The 22,701-nt window shown below is 40.0% G+C and overlaps 2 protein-coding genes and 1 pseudogene across 3 annotated transcripts in view; 1 reads left to right on the top strand and 2 right to left on the bottom strand.

The window, feature by feature from the left end:
- Positions 1-5,207: 5,207 nt before the first annotated feature.
- On the top strand, positions 5,208-6,450 carry LOC140928107 (uncharacterized). Its single transcript, XM_073377826.1, has 3 exons — positions 5,208-5,326; positions 5,486-5,622; positions 6,226-6,450. The coding sequence occupies exons 1-3, from the start codon at positions 5,231-5,233 to the stop codon at positions 6,377-6,379; spliced, it is 387 nt and encodes a 128-aa protein (XP_073233927.1). The 5' UTR covers positions 5,208-5,230; the 3' UTR covers positions 6,380-6,450.
- Positions 6,451-12,655: 6,205 nt separating this feature from the next.
- On the bottom strand, positions 12,656-13,455 carry LOC140928104 (uncharacterized; annotated as a pseudogene).
- Positions 13,456-17,073: 3,618 nt separating this feature from the next.
- LOC140928089 (probable serine/threonine-protein kinase drkA) overlaps positions 17,074-22,701 on the bottom strand; it is a 54,880-nt gene continuing 49,252 nt past the window's right edge. For both annotated transcript variants that reach the window (XM_073377810.1, XM_073377811.1), the window contains 2 exons: positions 19,865-20,931; positions 17,074-18,157 (listed from right to left, as the gene is read on the bottom strand). In XM_073377810.1, the coding sequence (XP_073233911.1) occupies positions 17,966-18,157; positions 19,865-20,931 (1,259 nt within the window). In that variant the 3' untranslated portion in view covers positions 17,074-17,965. The remainder of the gene's footprint in view (positions 18,158-19,864; positions 20,932-22,701) is intronic.

The raw sequence follows: 22,701 nt of genomic DNA, 5'->3' as shown, positions 1-22,701 counted from the left end.
GCCATAATGGCTCTTGATCACAGTAGATTAGGCCTGGAAAACAAATCAGGCCGAATTTTTTGCGTTCGACATGTTTACTTTACAAAATCTTGCCAACAATTCTAGGGACGTGTAAACCAACCTTTTATACTTTTTGTACATCACATCTGAGGTGAAACAGTACCATGAGGCGCCGTTTTCATCATTCAGACCTCGGACAGAATGCAGTGTTTCACAATTTTGCAATACAAATTGCACTTATTCAATATTCAGGACGATCAAAGCACGTGTGGGCTTTTAGCGAAATCGTCAAAAAAATTTCCAAAATCACCTATACGGCTAGCCAGTTCTCACTTTTGACAAGTCGACTGTTTAAATTAAGATTAATATAGTTATACGCTTCAGCACAATAAAGAATTTATTATAAAGATCTGTAATCTTCAAAAGCGTTTGATACGCGCGGCATTTTGACTACTCTTGCAAGCGATGTTCATGAGCGACTGAAAACAAACGGCACAGCGATTAAAATTGCAAAAGAGACTACTAACAATTAATAAAGAAAGGGAAAATAATTCGGTGAAACATGTACAGAGACAACAATTTTCATTCACGAAGACAAGTCTTAAAGTGCCTCTGAAAATCCTTGTTTACGTTTTAAGCCGGCTTCCCGGTGTTTGCTTTTTTCAAAGATGAACTCGAGGCAAGAAAATCGCTCAAAGCTTTCTTTTACAGCCAGAATTATAACCAAATATTCTTTGGAACGTTTTCTTTCTGTTTGCGGTGAGAAAATGTCTAAAGGCTTTCAACAGTTTTTTTAAAGTTCCATAAACTGATAATCAAACCTGATACTCGGTCACTCTCGGTCAGATCATCGTCTCAAATCTTACACACGTGCATAAACCAAATAGCCGCGTAAACTACGCTCGACTTCATTAAATTAGATATAAAAAACAAACAAATACAATAATTACTCAGGCTTACCTTTTGAGATGCACTGAAAACTATCAAGTAAGGCCACAACCGCTTCAGACTTTTCAACCGTCTTACGCATCAAGCAAGGTGAAAAACGAAAACGATGCCATCCGAATCGGATTTCCGACTTTGCCAAAGCGACGTATTTCTCAACCAAAAACCCAATAAACAAACTAGCCATGAATAACAGAAGACTCTTGATAGCAGCTGAATTTCACTTTGTACATTTAGTGGAAAAAGACAGTTAAAAACATCACAAGTTGACACAAAACTCTGTCAGCTTCAGCTGTCAAAGTAAACAAGTTTCAAGATGCTGCATAAATTTTCCGCGTGAACTCACCTGTCAAATTTTGACCAATCAGAGTATAAAAATTGGACGTAGAGCGTGACCAACGAGTGACCTTGGTGAGAAAAGTCAAAAGCAACTAGCATGTCCTCCCTGCCTATAAAAACTGGCTTAATTCTTAGCTTCCGAGGTCAGTTTGAAATCAAAATTTTAATTGTGCGGCACATATAAAACACAACATATGAATTGAAAAATTAAACTTGAGCCTGCAATCATTTGAAAACTAGTAACTTGTCAGCGGATAACTTTAAAAAGATACTCGACCTCGATGGGTCGACACCTGAGCCCGCGATACGATCAGGTGATACTGGTCAGCGGACACCCTGTTTTGACAGCTGTCAATTGATCACAAGATTGATGTGCAATATGTCTGCAATATCAGTCTTTCTGTGCTCCCAAACTGAAAAGTGTGATTGAACATTGGTTGCCCTGTGGTGCGGACGGACGGGCGGGCTGAGGGCGGTGTACGGTCACGTGATTACCAAATTTTCTGGGATGGGTAGATTTACTTACCCATGGTGCTCCGCAGGCGCGCTTCGCGCGCCAGAGCTTCGCTAATATATAGATTTAGCCAGGGCTAAAAGCGAAGCTCCTATTAACTCGAATTTATAATTCAAATCAAACAATAAACTTGTATTCCACAAATCAGTTAACTTTAGAGCACATTCATGTGACTTTTGAGGGAAAGACTACGTGATTTTCAAGAAAAATAATTTGCAAACAGTCCAAGCTAAGAGTGAACTTAATCTTACATCGAGTTGATAGCCTTTATATGTACACCCAAAAAATAGCAATCATCTTCGATCACATTTAAGAGCCATAATGGCTCTTGATCACAGTAGATTAGGCCTGGAAAACAAATCAGGCCGAATTTTTTGCGTTCGACATGTTTACTTTACAAAATCTTGCCAACAATTCTAGGGACGTGTAAACCAACCTTTTATACTTTTTGTACATCACATCTGAGGTGAAACAGTACCATGAGGCGCCGTTTTCATCATTCAGACCTCGGACAGAATGCAGTGTTTCACAATTTTGCAATACAAATTGCACTCATTCAATATTCAGGACGATCAAAGCACGTGTGGGCTTTTAGCGAAATCGTCAAAAAAATTTCCAAAATCACCTATACGGCTAGCCAGTTCTCACTTTTGACAAGTCGACTGTTTAAATTAAGATTAATATAGTTATACGCTTCAGCACAATAAAGAATTTATTATAAAGATCTGTAATCTTCAAAAGCGTTTGATACGCGCGGCATTTTGACTACTCTTGCAAGCGATGTTCATGAGCGACTGAAAACAAACGGCACAGCGATTAAAATTGCAAAAGAGACTACTAACAATTAATAAAGAAAGGGAAAGTAATTCGGTGAAACATATACAGAGACAACAATTTTCATTCACGAAGACAAGTCTTAAAGTGTCTCTGAAAATCCTTGTTTACGTTTTAAGCCGGCTTCCCGGTGTTTGCTTTTTTCAAAGATGAACTCGAGGCAAGAAAATCGCTCAAAGCTTTCTTTTACAGCCAGAATTATAACCAAATATTCTTTGGAACGTTTTCTTTCTATTTGCGGTGAGAAAATGTCTAAAGGCTTTTTACAGTTTTTGTAAAGTTCCATAAACTGATAATCAAACCTGATACTCGGTCACTCTCGGTCAGATCATCGTCTCAAATCTTACACACGTGCATAAACCAAATAGCCGCGTAAACTACGCTCGACTTCATTAAATTAGATATAAAAAACAAACAAATACAATAATTACTCAGGCTTACCTTTTGAGATGCACTGAAAACTATCAAGTAAGGCCACAACCGCTTCAGACTTTTCAACCGTCTTACGCATCAAGCAAGGTGAAAAACGAAAACGATGCCATCCGAATCGGATTTCCGACTTTGCCAAAGCGACGTATTTCTCAACCAAAAACCCAATAAACAAACTAGCCATGAATAACAGAAGACTCTTGATAGCAGCTGAATTTCACTTTGTACATTTAGTGGAAAAAGACAGTTAAAAACATCACAAGTTGACACAAAACTCTGTCAGCTTCAGCTGTCAAAGTAAACAAGTTTCAAGATGCTGCATAAATTTTCCGCGTGAACTCACCTGTCAAATTTTGACCAATCAGAGTATAAAAATTGGACGTAGAGCGTGACCAACGAGTGACCTTGGTGAGAAAAGTCAAAAGCAACTAGCATGTCCTCCCTGCCTATAAAAACTGGCTTAATTCTTAGCTTCCGAGGTCAGTTTGAAATCAAAATTTTAATTGTGCGGCACATATAAAACACAACATAATTCATATGAATTGAAAAATTAAACTTGAGCCTGCAATCATTTGAAAACTAGTAACTTGTCAGCGGATAACTTTAAAAAGATACTCGACCTCGATGGGTCGACACCTGAGCCCGCGATACGATCAGGTGATACTGGTCAGCGGATACCCTGTTTTGACAGCTGTCAATTGATCACAAGATTGATGTGCAATATGTCTGCAATATCAGTCTTTCTGTGCTCCCAAACTGAAAAGTGTGATTGAACATTGGTGCCCTGGGATGGGTAGATTTACTTACCCATGGTGCTCCGCAGGCGCGCTTCGCGCGCCAGAGCTCCGCTATTATTGTTATTATTACTATTATTATTATTATTATTAATAAGTACTATTTTCAGTACACAATGATATACAACAATTTTTAATGAGTGTTTCTTACTTAAAGCCTCAAATATGTTTTCATTCCGGCTTAAAACACTGCGTAGACTTGAGTCTTTGATTCCGCGCAAAATAATTCCGACCAACGGGTAATCACTCCACACGGCGACATAATACAAAGTATTCCTAGGAGTAAACAATCATTTTGTGAATACTAATTTGTGAACTTGAGAGGAAGTAAATCAAACATTTTTAACGAACACTTTAAAAATAAGTATATTCATGTAGATGCTGCTGCCTGTATTTCTAGACGTCTACACTAGGTGCTTGCGCGGAAAAAAAATTTACGTAGCCATGTTCATGAGAAGAAAAAAAAATTTAGTAATGTAAAATTACATTTGAATCACTTTTGGATTCTGCGAAGAAGCTGTTCTATATTACAGTCAGGATTCCGCGTGACAATATCAAAACTCAGTAAACTCAGTACTAAAATTCTGGTCAAATTCAATCCTCAAGGTGTATAGTGACCGCAAGGAGACCCTCCATTGTGACGGGGCTTGTGCCCTGAAAAGAGAACAATTCAAGAAATCCAAGAAAACTTAAAGGGGATTTCTGGAAGAGACGACTTACTATGCGGTATGTATATGATTATCTTACACTTACTTAGGATTCCTCCTTAGTGAACTATCGTCAGATCTAGGCGGACGTTTTTCAGCAAGCATAGCGATCGTAGCGACGTGTATTAACAACTGCCTGCTCCAGTTTTCTGTACTGAAAGAGAATGACCGTAATGCCTTCTTAAAGTTGAGCCGAAAATATCTAAATTCGAAAATAACCCACTCCCACCCAAAAATGTTGATAAAAATACTAACTCTTGTCTAATTTTGAAATGGTTTGTTTGTTCGTAGGACTGTTAAGCAAAAGTAAAGGACTCATTCTACGGATGACTGGGTGTCTTCACTGCTTGTTTCAGCTAGACTCTTTTAATGATGCTTTCTCGTCGGGTGAATCAGACTTTGAGCCCTCCAAGGTTGTTACAGACAGTGCCGTCAAAGCAGCTGTAAATTTCGTTGCGACTTGTATTAACCACACACTATATTTATGTGGAAGGAATTCCTCGGCAGAAGAAGTCCGTATGCTCCAGGATGACATTGCTCGAACGCCGACACAGACGTCAACGGATGAACCTGCCACGCCAGTGGCTAATCCTGGAGGATACGTACTTCTTCTGCCTGGGAAGAGATTGCACATCACAGCCCTGAATGAAAAAAAGAAATTTAGGGACATGGGGAATAAGCAAGGGGCAGTGGACACGATCACCAGTCTCGAACAGGATGGACTCGGAATCGTTATTTCAACGAAGACACAGGGAACCGCAAAGGTTGGTGGCGACAAATCCGTTTTGAATTTACCACACAAACACTAGAGTCTCAGAATGTATATTTTTCCCCATTTCCCCCTCAACTGGTGTTTTATGCATTATAGACGTAACTATTATAATACCGTGGCTCTTATTGCCTTCATTGTTCTTTGTTCGTAGCAATACACATTCGTCAAGACTGACATAGAGAAGGGGGGAGAAGCGGAATTGGTGGACAAACTGGCGAAGTACGCAGTAACTCTTCGACAGTATCGCCAGTCTTTGATGGAAGAAGAGATACTTCCTTCAAGGACAAGGTAGACTTTTTCGTTATTGTTTCTTTTCTCCAATGTCAGAATTTTTTAATCGACATTAACTTTTATCATAATCAGCAGCCAGTGATGAAAACTTTCCATGATTTTGCAGTAGACGTGCCGTTTATAACGAATATTGAAAATTAAAATAAATTAATTGTAAGATGGTATGCTACCTTTATCAAAAACCGAAGCGGACTTATGCAGGTCACTCCTTCAACCAGAGAAACACGGCATAATTCTAAAAATATATGATAACTCGACCTTTAAGATGGAACAAAATTTGAAAGGAGGGCCACAGAAGACAAAAAGATTACCAGCGCGTTCAATCAAGCACATCTGAGTTTTGACACATCGACGGATAATTAATATATTCAGTTTTAACGCAGCATATTGATGTGCTACATCTTAACAAGTAATTCGTCAATACTCAAACGGAAAAAAACAATTCATGCTATCAGCCTTCAAGATAGTTACCCAGATAAAAGAAAATAAAAATCAATTTACACGAGCTAGAGACACTGTTTTCCATCAGAATGTATCGTGAAGTGCAAATGATCCCAGGAAATTAAGACTGAATTGGCTATTTTTTCCCTTTAATTGTAGCGCGAAAAGGAAAAATGGCCATGAAAGCGCATTAGAAGTGACGGCAGAGTCTCCCAGGCGCTCGCCACGATTAACGGGATCACGGACAGACGCAACACCACGCTCGGAGGTGAGCGGCTCAAGGCCAAGAAACCTCGAAAAAGAATTCACCTAACGGTGACTCTCGAAAGACAAAGAAGAGGGTGGACCATGCAAATACTTTAGTATTGTCACGTGCCGTAGAGATAACATAAATATTGCCGGCCCTATAACACGCACCTAAACAGTGATTCCCGCTTTTCCACAGAGAGATCTGCAGGTAGCTACTCTAGGCCGATAAGTCACAATTATTACTTTATACAGAATGCTGTATATTTTTAGACCAATTTAGGTCATGAACCTGAAGAAGGGATAGAACAATAACAATTGATTTAAGGATTAAGTCATCAAGGTGATCTTAAAGCGAGGAAGATAGAACGCACATTCACTGCATTCTTTACTGCCTATTTTTAGCGTTGTCACGATCTTAAATGTGGCATTCACATTTAAATGATATGGAAATTCCTTACACAAAACGCTTTATACCCAAAGGGTTTGAATTGGGTACGACATTGAGTCGGCCGAATAGATCTATGGGAAGGAGAAAAACCCAGAATAAGACGTCTCATATATGGCACATTAAGATGAAAAATTTCAAACATAAAAATCCATAGATGAGATGACTTTGTTCAGGTTTCCGTTGAAAAATAAATAAATAAATAAACTAAGATAAAGGACTGACGGGGACTTCGTGACAGAGAAAACGTAGGCTTGTTTTATGGTCGGGTATTCAAACAGATGGCAGTGAAACAAGGCTAATATCTTCTAGTCACGGAATTGTTGTCTTAACTTAAAAATAGCATTTAAAAAGATGTAAAACGAGTTGCAGGAACAAAACCAACAAATACTCCCACTGCGCTTTATTCTCATTTCATACATAGGAGTGTAACTAAGGAAAGAATGACAAGGGGTTAGTGCCTGTGAAAAAATGTGACATTATCCTGACTTTGTCAGACTTTTCTACACTTCCACACCTCTGAGAAGTGTAGAACCAAGTAAAGAATGACAGGGGGTTCTTAACAGGGGAAAAGTGTGACATTATCCTGACTTTGTCAGACTTTTCCACACTTCCACACCTCTGAGAAGTGTAGAACTAAGTAAAGAATGACAAGGGGTTCTTAACAGGGGAAAAGTGTGACATTATCCTGACTTTGTCAGACTTTTCCACACTTCCACACCTCTGAGAAGTGTAGAACTAAGTAAAGAATGACAAGGGGTTCTTAACAGGGAGGAAAGTGTGACATTATCCTGACTTTGTCAGACTTTTCTACACTTCCACACCTCTGAGAAGTATAGAACTAAGTAAAGAATGACAAGGGGTTCTTAACAGGGAGGAAAGTGTGACATTATCCTGACTTTGTCAGACTTTTCTACACTTCCACACCTTTGAGAAGTGTAGCACTAAGTAAAGAATTACAAGGGGTTCTTAACAGGGGGAAAAGTGTAACATTATCCTGACTTTGTCAGACTTTTTCACACTTCCACACCTCTGAGAAGTGTAGTACTAAGTAAAGAATGACAAGGGGTTCTTAACACGGGGAAAAGTGTGACATTATCTGACTTTGTCAGACTTTTCCACACTTCCACACCTCTGAGAAGTGTGGAACTAAGGATGAAAAAGGAAAGTAGGGATCTTGTGGCCAGCACTGGACACTTGTGCCGTTTTATGGTAAAGAGCATGAGGCCAGTTATGGCGCTCATCGCCTTTCTGGAAAGGTTGGTAATGACTGTACTTGAAGGAGCAATCATGAATGATGAATTCCTGGCATGTACCTCTGTTTCCATCGTTACCGCATGGCGCACTAAAGCCCTTTGGGATTGGACAACATTTCTTGTTTTTCAGACTCGTCAGAGATGTACAAACTCTAGGGGACTTGCCTTCAGCACAGGGAAAGGTGAAAATAATAAAGACAAGACACTGGTGATGATACGACAGCTCGTACTCGTGTATTCCTGAATGAGGAAAATGATATTGTTCATTAACGATACTTAAGTACTTTTAGGCCTGGGTCCAATAGTTTTACCTGTTGAAAATGATTTATTGGTTATAACTTCGGCAAAGAGGATGGAAGTGAATCGAAATTTGACACACAAATAACCCACCGTCCTTAGCATTTTAAAGTATAAATATTGTGTCGGTAAGTCACGTGATATATCACGTGACAATTTTTTGGAAAATGTTGAATAATTGACAAATGGACAAACTGATGTCGGCCGGGTTTGGGAGAGAAATAAGTAATAACATTGAAGCTTCACGTTTGAATTGAATGCACATTGCACTTCAATAATAGATTATAAAGGCAACCATCACTTTGAATGGCTAAATGCAATCTTAAATCATTCAAACGTAAAAAGTAAAATATGTTTATCCTCTATGAGGAAATTCAATTCATTAATTCAAGGAAAGTAAACTCGCCATCAATTCCCCAATTTCCTTTTACAACGAGCATGTCACATGACCATAATTATAAGGTAAAGAAGACCTCACCATTTCTACTTGGGGGAACTCTTGTCTTCTTCTAGGTAACATAGCGAGGATATTGCAAATTAATCAGAGCTGTTTCGCCCTATGCATAGTGATGAGTAGCCACGGCTCCCATCGCTCTGTTATCTTTGTTCTGTTTTTCCTTTATTTTGGTTCCACTGGTATTCCAAGCGATATCAAGCTATGTCTAACCGGTCGGAGCACAACTTTGAACGATTTCTCTTCCAGAACGACCATCACTTCCGCAGAGAATCCTGATTTCGAAATCTGGTTGGAGCTGAATTCGCCTTATGAATTTTCTACTGCTTATTCTGCCAACAATAGGGCTGATTCCTTGCATCGCAAGCTATTGTCATACCGGCAGAATCGGAATGATGCAATTAAAGATCTATTCAGGCGTTCAAGTTGCTATTTTAACACTCTTACGGAAATTCAAGCGTGGCAAACACCCGTGTACATATTACTCAAATTGAATCCTGGGCCTACAAATAATGACAACCAGTCAACTATCTCAACTCATTGTTCTCGTGGGCGCTGTGCTGCGTTGTCTACCCGGTCAGCAGCAGCAGTCTTATCATTTGCGCCAAATGTCAATCGATTGCCTTTTCACAACACTTCACACGGGATACCTGTCCACACCACAAGCATGTGTCGGCGTGATTATAATCGTTCCTATATGATTGCCAATTTAAATAATATTCCATGTCTTAACCGTGTTAGCCAAGTTCCCAATTCGCGGTTCTGCAAGAACTTTACTTCGTGTCTGTTAAATGCTCGATCGGTCTGCAATAAAACTTTGGTTATCAAAGATTTTGTTGTTGATCATGCAGTTGATTTGTTGGGTATCACGGAAACATGGTTGCATCTGAAGGGAGGTGACGTTACTATTGGAGAGCTCTGCCTGAGTGTTTACCGTTTTGTTCACACTCCGGACCGGCGGGGACTGGTGGGGGTGTAGTTCTTCTCTACAAACAAGGCTTTTATACGAAGACACGAATGTGCAAGCATTCTTTTAGGTCATTTGAATGTATGGACGTTACATTTAATATATATATTTAGCCAGGGCTATCTGGAGAAGCTTGTGGATTGCAGGACGACGTGATCCTACTTTGTTTGGCGTCGTCGAGACACCACGACGACGAAATTTACTGGTCGCGCTTGCGCAGTACACTGTAACTCACTTCCGGTCGTCGTCAACAAAGTCGTCGTCGTGGTTCTTAAGTTCCCTATTTTCCAAAAATGGACGTGTGTCCCTGAAAAAAAGTCCAAGTATAGTCCCTTAGCCAGATAAGTGAAGAAATTGCTGGTAGCCACAATATACTACATACAGACAGACTTTATTGCAATTCCCTATAAGGGTAAATAATGTACTGTATTTACCGTTTGCTTTATCTGTAGCGGTATATCGCTAAATAATTTAGAGGAACAGTAAACAGCGAGCTCAAAATACTTCATTATCGCTCAAAATACCACTTCTCCGGCAAAAAGACGACAATTTAGTTCCCTCGAAAACCACAGCCAATTCCAGACCAAAATGGGCAAAGCGTATACCCGTTTTCAGACCAAAACGGTGCAAAAACCCTACCCGATGGGGCGGCACATACCTATATAGCTTATATAAGGCTTAAAGGGAGTACTCCCGGGGAAAATACTAAGTTCTGTGTAGAAATGAAACAAGCCAGAGTCATAAAATAAGGTTTCTTGTCTTAAGCAAGGTAGTGAAATGGAGCAGGAAGTTTTTTATAGAGCAAAGAGCCAGGGTTTAGGGTTCAAAGACCTCGTTAGCCTGCATAACACAACAGGCGATTTATGAGCCAAGCGAGGCGAACGCGGCGTTTTGCGCACAGCACGAGACGAGACATAACTTCCTAGCACACATTAATTTGTTAGCTCCTCACACTAGACACATTTCTGAGCCATTTTTTATTTCAACAACAGAAATTTCTGAAAAAAGTACAGTAGAACCCCATTATCCCGAACTGTGAATGGAAACGAAAAGCAGTTCCAGTTAGCAGTTCGATTTATCGGGGGTCGATTAAATATTCAATTTGCCATTTTGATAATTGATAAACTAGGTACTGATTTTTAGCATTTCAGTCGGTATAGCACAGTGCATATCAAACTTATTTCATTAGAAAAGGTCACATGATTACTTGCAGTTTGTGATAAAACGTGATCTGTTCGTGGCACCATTTAAAATCAGACTGCTGTAGTGTTAGTTTTAGTGTCTTTACCTGTTATACAACAAGAAGAGCTAATGGGATGGCATCCCAGTGGAGTTACATGATCTAGAATTCGAGTTATTGGGGCACTGATTTTAACTCAAATTTTTGATAGAGGGAAAGAAAATTTAGTTCGGTTTGAGTTATATGAGTTCGAGTAAACCGAGTAAACATGACTGAAGAGTGTGGTGAAATCCAAGGGAAATGGGACTTGGTTCGAGTTAACTAGAGGGGAATGCGAGTTATCTGAGTAATTCGAGTTATCGAGGTTCTACCGTCACTGTACCGTACAGACAACGGGGGAACAAGCTATTTCACATGCTCTTTAATTATTTGATGTATAATGTATAATTAAGATGGAAAGTAAATGAGATTTTTCTCTTCGTCGATAATCTCTTGCATGGTTGGTCTCATGCTCGGAGTCGTCTGAAGGCATCTCCGTACCAGGCCCCTAAACTCAGTGTTCGTCACAAGCAAGACTTGTACTTCACGCCTACTAGGATCTGGAAGTTCCCGGATGCACATTTCAAACCGAAGAACACCAAAGCTGTAAACATCAATCTGGCGTCAAAAGAAAATGATATGAAAATTACATGTGATATACAGTTCTATGGGTGTTTGAATTCTCTGCTACTACTTATATAAGCCAGAATAAATTTTTTTTGCCCGGTTACACGGACGAGAAAAGCTGCTGGGTCAAGTTCATGTCGGTATTCTTAATTATTAAGTTTTGATGCTTGTTCACCGTGTCGATCCGCGCTTGTTTACTCGTTTTGACAGAGGGTTATGTTTTCAATGGAAACACAAACAAATAAAAACAGAGCAGGCTGGGCCGCAAAAATCTTATTCAACCACATAAAAAAAACCGCTTGATGGTATTACGACTTTAACTTACAGACGGGGGGCGGGAGGTGGGGGGGTTTGTACTTTCTATAATGGCTTATAGGGAGAGTCCCCTCACCCCCGAAAGGGGTACCGGCGTTTTCAGGCTTCATGTATGTTAAAGGGAAGGGATTTCACTAGTTCAAGTATATGAAAGGGTAGGGAAATCAGTAATTTCGGTCCATATTGACTGTAATATATAATAAAAGTACCTTAAAATGCTAACAGAAGTGATTTTTCTCCATTGTATGAAACTGTAATTGCCTACGGCTATTTCGCCAGAAATCAATCGTCCTTAAAAGTCTTTGACGAGTGTTCTAGCACAACGTATGTATTAGTGTGCCAGTTTTATTTTCCACTAGCCTATAGCTACTTTATGCACTCAACAAAGGTTTCAGATATCAATAATGGTTTGAAGGAAGACTAGCTGAATAGCTCTCATTAGTGCTCATTTACATGCATGAGGTATAAAGCAATTTACATTACAACCAGGCCAACCGACCTTTGGATGATTATTAAATTACTACCCCACCTGGGCCCAGTTGTTCGAAGGACGATTAGCGCTTAACCCAGGGTTAAATTTAACCCAGGTTTCTTTTTCTTTGGTTCGAAAGCATATTCTCGGATAATTTTCTCTATTATTTTTCATGAATCCAGTCATCAACTTGTTGACAGAAAGAATTAAACTGAATTTACTTTTCTAGCTTTCATCATGACCTGAATTCAATTTTCGCGCTTACCTTGGTTATCCGCTTAACTCAGCGTTTAACAACCCGGCCCTGGTGTTTACAAGGTGTTACTTAGACAGCCTTGAATCCTTTATTTTTTCAATGAGAACTAACCTTGACTGTTTGCTGTGGTGTAAGCGCTTCAGCTGCGCTGTAAATCATAGCTCCAGGAGCCACTGTCATGTTCTGTTGCATGAAATTAGCAGTGCCATAATCTGACGCTTTGCCTCCCCATTGGTCATCCTGTCGCCATAGCAACACGTTGGCACTGCTGATATCCCGGTGAATGATGGGTACTGGTTTTTTATGATGCAGATATAGTTAAATCCACGAGCTACGTCCGGAGAAATGGCTCGTATTTCTCTTTCAGATAATTGCCGCTGCTCCAACAGAGTCCTCAAATTGTTTTCCATGAGCTCGGTTACAAACAGAGGGCTTTCTTCGTGATTTATGGCCCCGATAAACTGTAGTAAATGAGGGTGATGACACTTTGAAGCAATCTCCATTTCTCTATTAAAGAGGCGTATGTTATGTGGAGAAAGAATCAAATCATGGATTTGTTTCACTGCTACAGCGCACCCACAGTATACTCCTTCATAAACACTTCCCCAACCTCCCCTCCCAAGGCATTTGTGTGTCATCTGAATTTCGTGGCGAGCAATGATCCAGTCACAGTCTCTCAACTGCCTTTGTGAATTTTCTTCTCGTTGCTGCATCTCTCTCAACTGCCTTTGTGAATTTTCTTCTCGTTGCTACATCTCTCTTAACTGCCTTTGAGAATTTTCCTCTCGTTCGTGCATTTCCCATAACTACCTTTGAGAGTTTTCTGCGCGATGTTGCAATTGCATCTCCTCTAACTGCTTTATTGAATTTTCTTCTCGTTGCTGCATTTCTGTTAATTGCCTTTGTGAATTTTCCACACTTTTCTGCATCCCCGTTAACTGCATTTGAGAGTTTTCTTCGCGTTGTTGCATTTCCCTTAACTGCCTTTGAGAATTCTCTTCGCGTTGCCTCATCTTCCTCATCTGCTCTGGCCAGTTTCCCTCCTGTTTCTGCAGTTTCCGTAATTGCGTTCTCAGATTTTCCTCTCGTAGATCTTGCATTTTCAATTGTGCTGCAAAGAGTTATAAGCCCAAAAAGTGTGATTCCTCTGAACTCCGAATTAACATAACGGTACTATATTCGTCTCTAGTTTGAACCAAAATTTGGATCCGTTTCTAGCTAAATCTCACTGTTTTTCGTTACTAATTTATAGAGTCAGTAACTGTGCTCACATTGTGGGTGGCTCCTCCTAAAATGTGCAGAGAATTTCACACGCAACAACAATTATTTGCGGTCTATTCCCTTAAAGTTTGTGGTCTGTTGTCTTCAGAATTTGCTAAGTTTACTTTTCTATTTAAGACTACAAGTTTTTTGTTTATACGTAAGTTTTAAAGGGGCACAATATTAGTTTACCTAGACATACCCTTCGCCTCTCCTTTCTATTTACCACGTGATTTAATTTAAGTGTTGTAATTTTGTATCGTGCCTTTACATTCTTTGTTATTTTATTGGTTACTTTATTTTTAACCTTACATGTATATTTAATTCTGTATTTCCATTTGCTAAGGTTTGGAGAAACAACTGATAACTAATTAAATTTGCTAAGTTTTATCACCCAGTCTTACCTTTGATAGAAACAGGCAGCTCATCAATAAAGAACTGAATATCATCTGGATTAGCATCTTTAAGATGGATGCTTACACTGGGCAGGTTTCCAGCGAAGCGATGCATGTATTGTAATCTGCTTATAGTAACTGACGTAATGGTAACATTCATTGAACTCTGAGCCGTAATGTCAAACTGAAACAGATTAAGACCAGTATCCCCAGTCTAGAGAATCCTGCGCTATTTTTTTTTCGCACAGAGGCGAGCGCCAAACGCGAGTGACTGATGACGAAGCGCAAGGGACCATGGGAAGGAGAAAAGCGGAAGTCCGTTTTTTCTTTCCCGCCTTCCTTTGCGCGCAAATTTTCGTTGAGAGAGAGACGTTTGGTACAAGGCAGGGAACCTTTGAAAGGGCCTACACCAGGTTACGCCCACAAGGAAAACAAAGACAATCAAGATAGAGGCTAGGAAAATAAAATTAAGGCACAAAACAAAGATAAGTTACACAGTTTCGTACCGACGTAAACCCATATTTTATAGAAGCCTTTTACAATTTGATAAGGTTATACAATAAAAGGATAAGAAAATGTCCTAAAACAGGAGCCCGTCACTAAGCTTCTGGCTAAAATGACTTTAACTACATTTTCAGGGAGCTAAAAAAGGTTGAAAACGACGACGTTTTGACGTTTTTAACTCTCTTAGATCGATTTTGTCATGAGAGAATGAGCTGATTTTATGTGATTAATATTTTATGGCATTATTTTATATTGATCATTTTAAATGTTTAAAGAAATAGATAAAATCGTGAAGGGAAAGGTTTTCGAGAACCCCAAGAACCAGCAGATTATGACGTGAAGGTGTGGTCGGCGGAACACGATTTTCCTTCGAACTTTTCTAATCAAAGAACATTATTTTATGTAGTTTTTCCATGGCCTTTTTGACTAAACCGTACTCATGGGGATATGCTTGAAAAACAACCTCGTTCCAGGGTTTCCTCCTACTTGTAACAGAAAGCCCTACGAACGAGTTTGCTTGAGAAAAGTTAGCCTGTTCCAGGAGTTCAGATAGTAGAGCGCGGGAGAAAAATTCACGAAGGAAAAAAAAAGAGGGGATACTAGAGGGGGAAGGGAAGAGAACGCCTGTAAACATTCCCTTGCAGAGCTCTTTCCGCCCTTAATTGACCGCCGACCGAGTAACTGTGACATGAACTACAAAGACGCGACCCATCAGCTAGTGACAGTGTGAAACGTGACCTTTGAGTTAGCTTTCAATAAACAACATCAGAGATTTTCCTTCTTTCAACTAAGCAAAAAAACTTTCCCCATTTTTAAACTGAGGGAAAAATTCTGGTAAGAACATTACTGAACTATATAAGTAGGACGCTAAGTCTTAGGTGATTGGACAAACAATGCTTTCCGGGTGTTTTCAGAGTTTCCAGGGAATCAGGTATTTTCCACACCACATGAATAGCTTATGATCAATGATAGGGGTGTCCAAGTTGAAAAAAAAATGGAAATGTAACTGCTGAACGGACCGTCACTGGCCCAAATCCCGGTCATTTAAATGGACGATATCATACGGCCGCTTAGCGATACGTAATTTCGTATCTGTGAGTCTAAGCGGCCAGGTGATGTTCTATTTAATATCATCTCCTGATATAAACACCAATAAAATACCAAGCCTTTTCAATTTAAGAATTGCGGTATAAAAGGCGCGATTTATTATGTAGCCATAGCAACGGTGATCTTTCAAGTGTGGAGATAACATGTCATTTTCTCATGTGAGGGTTTCTTGTTTTCGCGTGAAAGCTCACCTGGTACTTCTTTGTTGTTTACATAATATATTTATCATAACCAAAGTTAAATAACCAAAGGGAATTTGTTACACTGCGCATACGCATGTTGCATCCATTTTCGATCCCAGAGTCCCCTGCGTGCCTACGCTCGTCTCCCTGGGTGTGCTCTTGAAAGGCCGATTAGTGCTAATCCAGGATTAAAATTTTCAGTGGCCCCTTTTTTGTATTTTATCTTTCTAAGTATTGTTGTATCTCGGAGTAAAGACTCATCAGTATGTTGTAAGCTCCAGTTGCAGGTTCGTACACAAGAAAACCTTGTGCCAATTTTAGTCTAATCCTAGGTTAAACTTAACCGTCCTCCGAGGAATCCGGACCTGGTAGTTATGTGCAACAGAGCGCCTGGGTCGAGAATTTGTTTTGTCGAGCAGCCTCAACTTCATTTTCGCCACTAAAAACAAACAATGGTGAACATGAAAATGCTGTGAAGAAGCTTAAACAAGTTCAAACTCTTCACCACATATCACTATCATGTTGTGAGAGGGGGACAGTTAAAAAACCGAATCAGATCAGGCCGGCTCTCACATGTTCAACACCTGGAGTCTGTTTCTTAAAACTTCCGAAAACATTTTGAAGTACACAAACTTCACTAACAGAAATGTGATTTTAAATTTTTACAAGATCGATATTTATTTACTTTTCACAAAAACTCTCAACGATCGGCCATTCGTCGCAGCTGCGCCAGTCAAATCTCACACGACTTGAAAAAGATATATGTGAAATCTTCAAACTAGAGTTATTAAGCGGCCTATTTAATGCCATAAAAAACAATTCCTTCACAAAGACGACAAATAGGTAAGTTTTTTTACGATGAAATTCTACACTTTTTGCATTTAAGTTGTATTCCTCACAACCGACAACTACTTGATTACTCCCTTAACAACAAATACCTAACTACTTATGAAAATTTTACTCTTCACTACATCTACCTAGCTATCAAAAATGTTCAATGTATCCTCACCAATTCCTTGCTACTGGTCACTCTGTGTAATTTATTCTTTTGTTACAAAAAATCGACTTCTTTGCATAAAAACTGCATTATAGAAAATACACGTGTAACTAACAAGAAAATGTCTTACTTTAACGTTATTTGTCTCTGAAGTACAAATACACAAAATTGATAACAATAAAAATTCTCCACTAAAAATACCTAATTATCACAAAAATTGATTGGTGATTGATGTCATCTCATAAGTAGATGGAGAATGATCATCCGGGTGAACGTAGTCCTCTCACTGACCCTGAAGATCACTGAAGCACCGGTTGTCGAAACGTCAGTCACTATAAACAACAACGAGTCCAATTTATGGACTACGCTCACCCAGACGATCTTGCTTCACCTACTTACAAATTAATTTTTTACTGAATGAGCTTACTATACGTTTATTGTACATGTATACTTTAAAACTAATACCTAATTACTTCGTAATACTATGTAAATTGGAAATTTAACTGCTAACATTTGTCTGCTACAAATATCTAATAAAAACTGTATTCTCCACTCTATATAATTACCTCACCGTAATACTGTGTTTTTAAGCACTAGTTCTACCAATACCTGACTTCTTTAAAAATTGCATAATTTCTCAATACAAATCATCAAGTTCCTAATTGCATTCTTCACTGCAACAAACTAAGAGCCATGTAAGAGCTCGCGAATATAGTCGCCGTTATCAGGCTATTACAACCGGAATTACTTAAACCGAATTCATGTCCAAACATTCAGCAAAAAAGTTCAGGGAAAACTGTTGCTATTTTTCCCATTATTTTTTTTAGCAGAGTTCTTACAAATTGCGAATAATCAATCCCATTGCATACCGTTGATTTTACAGTTAAGAAGTTGCATTTATTCCTTCAGTTCATCGATTATTTCCTGCATGGTTGGTCTCGCCCTAGGCTCTCTCTGCAGGCATCGCCGTACCAGGCCACGAAACGCGCCATTTGTTACAAGCACCAATTGTTCTCCACGCCTTTGAGGATCTGGAAGTTGCCGGATGCACATTTCACAAAGAAGAACACCAAAGCTGTAAACATCAACCTAACAACAATACATCATTTGAATAAGTCAATATTCTTTCCCTGGGATGTCTGTGGTTTACTACGGTTAAAGTCCAGAGAGGCTGGATTTTCACTGCACTGACAATATCCGGGACAGTTGTGCACCGTAGCCGAGCTGAGTCAGCTGAGACAAGCCAGAAAATTTACGTTAGGGATAAACAGTGAGTTCCATTTGGAGATATGATAGAATTTCGAACAGAATAAGCGTTCTTAAGCAGTAATTTGTCCCAACGTGATGACGGAACACATATTCGCCATTGTCACTTTACCCATACTAAAAACTTAGTGACAAGTCCCGAGGGAGGCAGGTAAGTTTGTTTCCCGAGGCTGGAAATTTTGAAGCTAGAAATTCATTAATCCTCGCTGTAACGGTGGTCGTCGGTCAACATTCGCGGGTAACACTGCACTGTTACCCTCTGACGTCCTAGATTTTGCAATGTTGCCCGCTCAGATATTCAGTTTGGCGGGAAACAGTTTCTTTGTTCGATGTCATGTGACCTCAAAGTAATCAATGATAACGCGCGCTGTTGGGAAAAACATTTCCAGCTATATTACAATGCACCTTGTTTACCCCAAAAGAGTTTGGATAAGCGTTGTGTTCGCCTTCTACCCGAAGACAGTAAGACAAACTGTAAACAATTCTCATGTAAAATTTAATTTGTGTGTGAGTTTGAGGGAAAGGTTGAACGAGGTACATTACGGGCAATTTAAATGTGGTGAACTTGTAATTTTCTTCATTCTTTTATATTCTGGTTAGTACTCTATGTTTGTATACAGCTAGCCTTAGACCAGGCTCTGTAGTGGGGGAAAAAGGAAAAACAAAAACCCTTACGCGTCTTGTTGTTTCTATTAATACCTACATGTTATAATGACTAAACGCCATAAAGGTTCACCAGAACCGATCATGTGATGGTTTAAGAGGTTGACTAAAAACTAAGAAACGTGCAAGAGGAAAGTATTTGAGTGCCCGAAAATGCGGTGGGAGCTCGCGAGAGCTGGTAGAGGAACAGGACAGGACGGGACGAGACGGGACGGGGCGGGGCGGGGCGGGGCGGGGCGGGGCGGGGCGAGGCTAGCAAGTAAGGGCTATAGGTTTTTTAAACCTTACCAGGATTGACAAATTCAAATAAAAAAACCAGTTGGTCGTTGGTAGTCAAATGACCTCATCGTGAAAATAGCCCAACACTGTTTAACCCTGTAACCACTTCTTTCCCTTTCACTAATGACAGCCGACGAAATTCAAAGCACAGGAACATTATAAGGGCTAAAACTAGCCAGGTATACACGCCGCCGTTTCTTCCGTAGGCCCCAACGTGGATTTGGGAATGGCAAGGGTCACAAGACTCGCGTTTACTCTACAGAAACACTGGGTCGGGACCAGTCCTGAAAAAAGTTGTGCGGTACCGATAACTGTGGCAAAGAAAACTAGAGTTTTTGCAAGGCCAAAGGCACCTGCGGACCTGTGAAAACTCGAGTATTTCTTTACAAATGTTGTCGGAGCCGTAACACTTTTATGACTGGTTCGAACCTAACACTTGTGACAATATTAGCATTGCAGTACATTTGTAAATTCAGCAGTCTTTGAAATTCTCGACCACCAACCTTTGCATGATTACTACCCCACTTGGTGTTTACAAGGTGTTACTTAGACAGCCTTGAATCCTGTATTTTTTCAATGAAAACTAACCTTTACTGTTTGCTTTGATGTAAGTGCTTCAGGCGCGCTGTAAATCATAGCTCCAGGAGCCACTGTCATGGTCTGCTGAATGAAATTAGCAGTGCCATAATCTGACACTTTGCTCCTCCATTGGTCACCTTGTCGCCGTAGCAACACATTTGCACTGCTGACGTCACGATGAATGATAGGCTCTGGTTTCTTTTGATGAAGGTAGTTCAGGGCAAGTGCTACATCCAGAGAAATGGCGCGTATTTCTGTCTCAGAGAGTTGTCGCTGGTCCAACAAAGTGCGCAGACTTTTCTCCATCAGCTCGGTTACAAACAGAGGAGTTCCCTCATCTTTCGTGGCGCCGATAAACTGTAGTAAGTGAGGATGGCGGCATTTTGCTGCGATATTCATTTCTCTCTCAAACAGATTAATGTTATGGGGAGAAAGAATCAACTCATGGATTTGTTTCACTGCTACAGTACAGCCACAATACGTTCCCTCATTGACACTTCCCCATCCTCCCCTCCCAAGGCATTTATCTGTGATTTGAATTTCGTCGCGCGTAATAACCCAGTCACGTGTTTCGTGGCTGCGAAATTCATTTATTGTTAGCTGAGCTGTTGAAAGACTTAACTGTAGTTCAGTAACTTGTTCTTGGCAATTTCTCAACTGTCTCTGAGAATTTTCTTCACGTTGCTGAGACTCCGTCAGCTGCCTTTGAGAGCTTTGTTCCCGTTCCTGAAGCTCTCTGAGTTGCCGCTGCAGATTTTGTTCACGTTGCCGAGACTCCGTAAGCTGCCTTTGAGAGCTCTGTTCCCGTTCCTGAAGCTCTCTGAGTTGCCGCTGCAGATTTTGTTCACGTTGCCGCGACTCCATAAGCTGCCTTTGAGAGATTTGTTCCCGTTCTTGAAGCTCTCTGAGTTGCCGCTGAAGTTGTCTGAACTGTCTTTGTAAATTCTCTTCGCGTTGCTGCGCATCCCTTATCTGCCTCTGGAAATTTTCTTCACGTTGCTGAAAATCCCTCAACTGTCTTTCTAATTCAGAGGTCTGGCTTGTCGAGTTTGCTTCGCGTAGATCTTGCATTTTTTCTGAAAGGATAATTCAAAAACGATACAAAGCAATTAAAATCACTTGAGTAACATGGGCAAACAGACTACGTTTTACCAGGAGCATATGGTTTTCCCAAAAAAAAACAACCTTGACTCAGCCACTGCATTTCTTCTCTTGAAACTGAGTGATAACTGTGCATAAACGAACTATTGTTGAATAAAATGAAATTTTGAATGGTTCCTTTCGCCCAATTGTCACATTCAGGAATGTGATGCTGTCTTACCCGCCACGTTTCAATACTACGATGAAAATCGGAAGAAATTTCGGCTGCACACTTTCTTCGCTGAAGGTGGGGTGGGGGAGGGAGCTGGGAGGGGATAACAGTCTCAGTCGCAAGTGAACGTTTGAGTGGCGTGTATTATATTGTCGTACTAGTGTACAGTGTGTATTAAGGATGTCGTCTTTTTACGTGCCACACCATATGATCCTGGAGCGTTTCATATTTTATCTATTCCCAAGTGTAATACAACATCATATGGACTAACATTGGTCAGGTATTTAGGGTCTAACTTCTGGAATTCTCTCAAAAATAATATAAGATTATCTCAGGATCTTAGTTCCTTCAAAAACATAATATTCAAAACTGACTTTGCTGGTATGCAGTCATCATTATATCTTTTATTATGTTCAATTTTACTTTAGGCATTTTGCAGCTTTAGTACTTTTTGCTCGCTCAAACTAGCAGGAGTGTGCTGTATATTGTAAGCGAGTTTCAATAAACATTCTATCTATGGTGCTAGGATTGGCAGTGATGGCTGCAAAACAATTTACTAGATTCATATATGACACACGTCTTACGTACTGCTAGGATCAGCAATGATGAAAGAATACTGTATAATGATACAGAGACACTGATGGGAAGGCTACCAAGCCGTTTACTAGGTCCATACGTGACACACGTCCTACATACTACTAGGATCAGCAATGATGAAAGAGTACTGTATGATGATACAGAGACACCGTAGCTAGATCATCCGTAGCTGGATGATCAATGACAAACTCATGATCAATGATTCCCACACTGAGTTTATGCGCATTGGGACGAAGGCGCAGCTACAGAAAACTAAAAGGGCTACTCTAACTATTGGCGAATCCATCATCTCTCCCAGCACGGAACCCCGTAGAAACTTAGGGGCCTGGTTTGACTGCCATTTCAACATGAACTTTAACATAACCAAAACTTGTAGGAGTGCTTTTTTTGATCTACACAATATAACAGATAACAAGCACACAGGCAGCATGATTTTTCCTTTCTTTCTTCAAGTGAGTAAAACAAGCCGTTGAGAGACAAGACTTCTCAAAACCAGTCAGCAAAACTCATCTAGATGACAGGTCTTTTCCTTCATACGAGTCTTTTAACTGCTTTCTTCTACTCTCCTTTCAAGCTGAAATAGATGCCTTCAGTTTCTAATCGTTCTAAAACGATGAATTCCATACAGAAATCTCATCACGCCTCACTAACAACATATTTTTAAATGATTACTGAAAGACCGATTAAGTTACTTAGTAGTGTGATGTTGATTTCAGCCAATCGGATTAAGGTATGAAGGCTGTGATTGACATGTTTTGAAGAAGGACCAATCAGGATTTTAACATTCGCCTGTGGGATGTTAAAAACGAGAAAAACAATGGTCTCCTGGCAGGCGTTTCCCTCCCTCCCTCTTCGCGTGCCCCTCGCGTTTCTCTCGCACCTAAAACTCCCTTTCCCTTCCCTTTCAAACGCCTGCCACGCAGGCTAGAGTTCTATA

This window comes from Porites lutea, chromosome 2 (assembly GCF_958299795.1).
Source record: "Porites lutea chromosome 2, jaPorLute2.1, whole genome shotgun sequence".
NCBI classification, from domain to species: Eukaryota; Metazoa; Cnidaria; class Anthozoa; order Scleractinia; family Poritidae; genus Porites; species Porites lutea.
Note: the sequence above shows the minus strand (reverse complement) of the source record. Positions and strands in the feature narration are given on the sequence as shown.